Source organism: Engraulis encrasicolus, chromosome 15 (genome assembly GCF_034702125.1).
Source record: "Engraulis encrasicolus isolate BLACKSEA-1 chromosome 15, IST_EnEncr_1.0, whole genome shotgun sequence".
Classification (NCBI taxonomy): Eukaryota; Metazoa; Chordata; class Actinopteri; order Clupeiformes; family Engraulidae; genus Engraulis; species Engraulis encrasicolus.
This window is the reverse complement of record NC_085871.1, coordinates 5,609,312-5,611,869: the sequence shown is the minus strand read 5'-3', so window position 1 is coordinate 5,611,869 and position 2,558 is coordinate 5,609,312. Positions and strand designations below refer to the sequence as shown.

The 2,558-nt window shown below is 45.4% G+C and overlaps 1 protein-coding gene across 1 annotated transcript in view; it reads right to left on the bottom strand.

The window, feature by feature from the left end:
* Positions 1-469: 469 nt before the first annotated feature.
* The window catches only part of LOC134464796 (nephrocystin-4-like), an 8,710-nt gene continuing 6,621 nt past the window's right edge, over positions 470-2,558 (bottom strand). The window contains exons 4-6 of the mRNA XM_063218141.1: positions 894-955; positions 549-698; positions 470-477 (exon numbers count right to left, since the gene is read on the bottom strand). Coding sequence (XP_063074211.1) covers positions 470-477; positions 549-698; positions 894-955 — 220 coding nt within the window. The remainder of the gene's footprint in view (positions 478-548; positions 699-893; positions 956-2,558) is intronic.

Sequence of the window (2,558 nt, the reverse complement as noted above, 5' to 3'; positions counted from 1 at the left end):
CTCATATACATACAATACTACTACTTCTACTACTACTATTACTATCCACACACACACACAGACAAACAGATCCCTGCGTGTGGCTCACCGTGTTGAGTGTGTGTGTGTTCAGTAGTTGCTGCTCGAACTCCTGAAGAGACGGAAGAAGACTCAAGTGGACACCACGCAGAACACACTTCACACTCCTCACACAGCGCCATCCGTGGCCTGGAGGAGAACAGCAGGAGAGAGAGAGAAACACACATTACACACACCACACGCCACCCTGAAAAACACACACACACACACACACACACACACACACACACACACACACACACCTCACTGCACACCAACCTGAAACACACACACTCACGAACACATTATACACAGTCTCACACACACATTACACACACACACACACACACACACACACACACACACACACACACACACACACACACACACACACACTATACACACACACTCCTCATGGGACTCTTACACACAAATGAAAGCACACACACACACACACACACACACACACACACACACACACCTGTACATACCCGTGTCTGCGCTGTGCGGGGTGTGCGGCGTGTGTGTGGTGCCGGGGAGGTGTGTGTGGGAGGAGATGAGCATGTTTGGGGGCAGCAGGGGAATGACGGATCTCAGAGACGCATCATGCTGAAGACAACACACCAGCTCCACACCTGTAACTACACACACACACACAGATATGAATCGATTATTATTTGTGTGTGTGTGTGTGTGTTATCTTCACTGTGTGTGTGTGTGTGTGTGTGTATGTGTTACTTTCATCGTGTGTGTGTGTGTGTGTGTGTGTGTGTGTGTGTGTGTGTGTGTGTGTGTGTGTGTGTGTGTGTGTGTGTGTGTGTGTGTGTGTGTGTTACCTTCAGTGTGTTTGAGGCCAGGGGTGAGGAGATCTCTAGGTGTCCCCTTGCACATTGCCACCCTGAAACACACAACACGGACCCAGATGACATACAGTACATGCATGCACACATACACACACACACACACACACACACACACACACACACACACACACACACACACACACAAACACACACACACACTTCCACTAACACATGCATGCCTAGGCCTGGGTATTGATTGACAATTTTCGGTTCTGGTTCCATTTCCGGTTCCTTCGTTTCGGTTCCGGTACCAGAACGGTTCCATTTTCGGTTCCTAGAAACCCTGAATTAAACCTGCAGTTACCCAAAGTGGCCAGTAGATGGCGTAACGGGTCTGTAAATCATGAGTTTCCCTGCCTGCCACAAGGCGGAGCTCCTCGTGACTTAAGCAATGGCGGGTCAAAGGCATTTAATTCTATACAGCATTCATGAATAATTGCATGCTGCAAGTTGTCCTCTCGGCATGGTTTGGCAAGTATATTAAACGGTTTTGATACTGATAAATGTACTCATGTCTGATTAAAATTGTTCTGCTGTACGGTGCAACTTCACTTCTGGTACCAATCCTATGTCAAGCGTGCCTGACATGATTTTTTAATGTAGCCTACGCTACCCAGTCTGTCGACAGCTGGGGCTTTTCTACTAGGTACTGCAGAACTGTTCTAACACAACTAGGCTTCATAAATAGGCTATTCATGAAACTTGACGGGGTCTCGATGGTGCTGTCTCGCACGCATTTCCATACAGGGACTAGAACTGGGCCGTATGATCAGCTGCTGCAAGTAGCCGCGACAACACTGTGCTTTCACGCCATGGTGAATCTAAGCTAAAGAGTCCTAATCTAAACGATATATAGGCCTAAATATATATATAACCAGCGATCGCCTTCTCCTACAGACATGTGTTAGGGCTTGTTCGAAAGCTGAGATTCTTAGCTTTTTACAGTTTTTTACGGCACGTTTTTATGTTCTTTCATTCAAAAGTTATTGAACTGTAAGCGGCCGCTGTTGCAAGTGAAAAAATAGCGCTTTCCAACCATTTTTTTAATCTCGTCATTTTTTCCCTAACAGCCAGCGATCTCCTTAACCTAGACCTACAGACATGTGTTAGGGCTTGTTCGAAAGCTGAGATTCTTAGCTTTTTACAGCTTTTTACGGCACGTTTTTATGTTCTTTCATTCAAAAGTTATTGAACTGTAAGCGGCCGCTGTTGCAAGTGAAAAAATAGCGCTTTCCAACCATTTTTTTAATCTCGTCATTTTTTTCCTAACAGCCAGCGATCTCCTTAACCTAGACCTACAGACATGTGTTAGGGCTTGTTCGAAAGCTGAGATTCTTAGCTTTTTACAGTTTTTTACGGCACGTTTTTATGTTATTTCAATCCACAGTTATTTAACCTTAAGCGGCCGCTACTTCAAGCCTAAACAATGGCGTTATTATCCAGCCGGATAGAGAGGAAATCTTTATTTCTCGCTGTGTTCTTTGTTCCCTCGAATTAAACCGACGGTCTAAATAGGCTACATTTGTGCGTCCCCAACACAAGACCAGTTCTTTCTAAGTTAGCTCTTTTCATGGAAAAACATGTTTCCAAGGAGTCAGAGACATCTTCCTGAAGAGTCGAGGTCATGGTTGAGGTTGA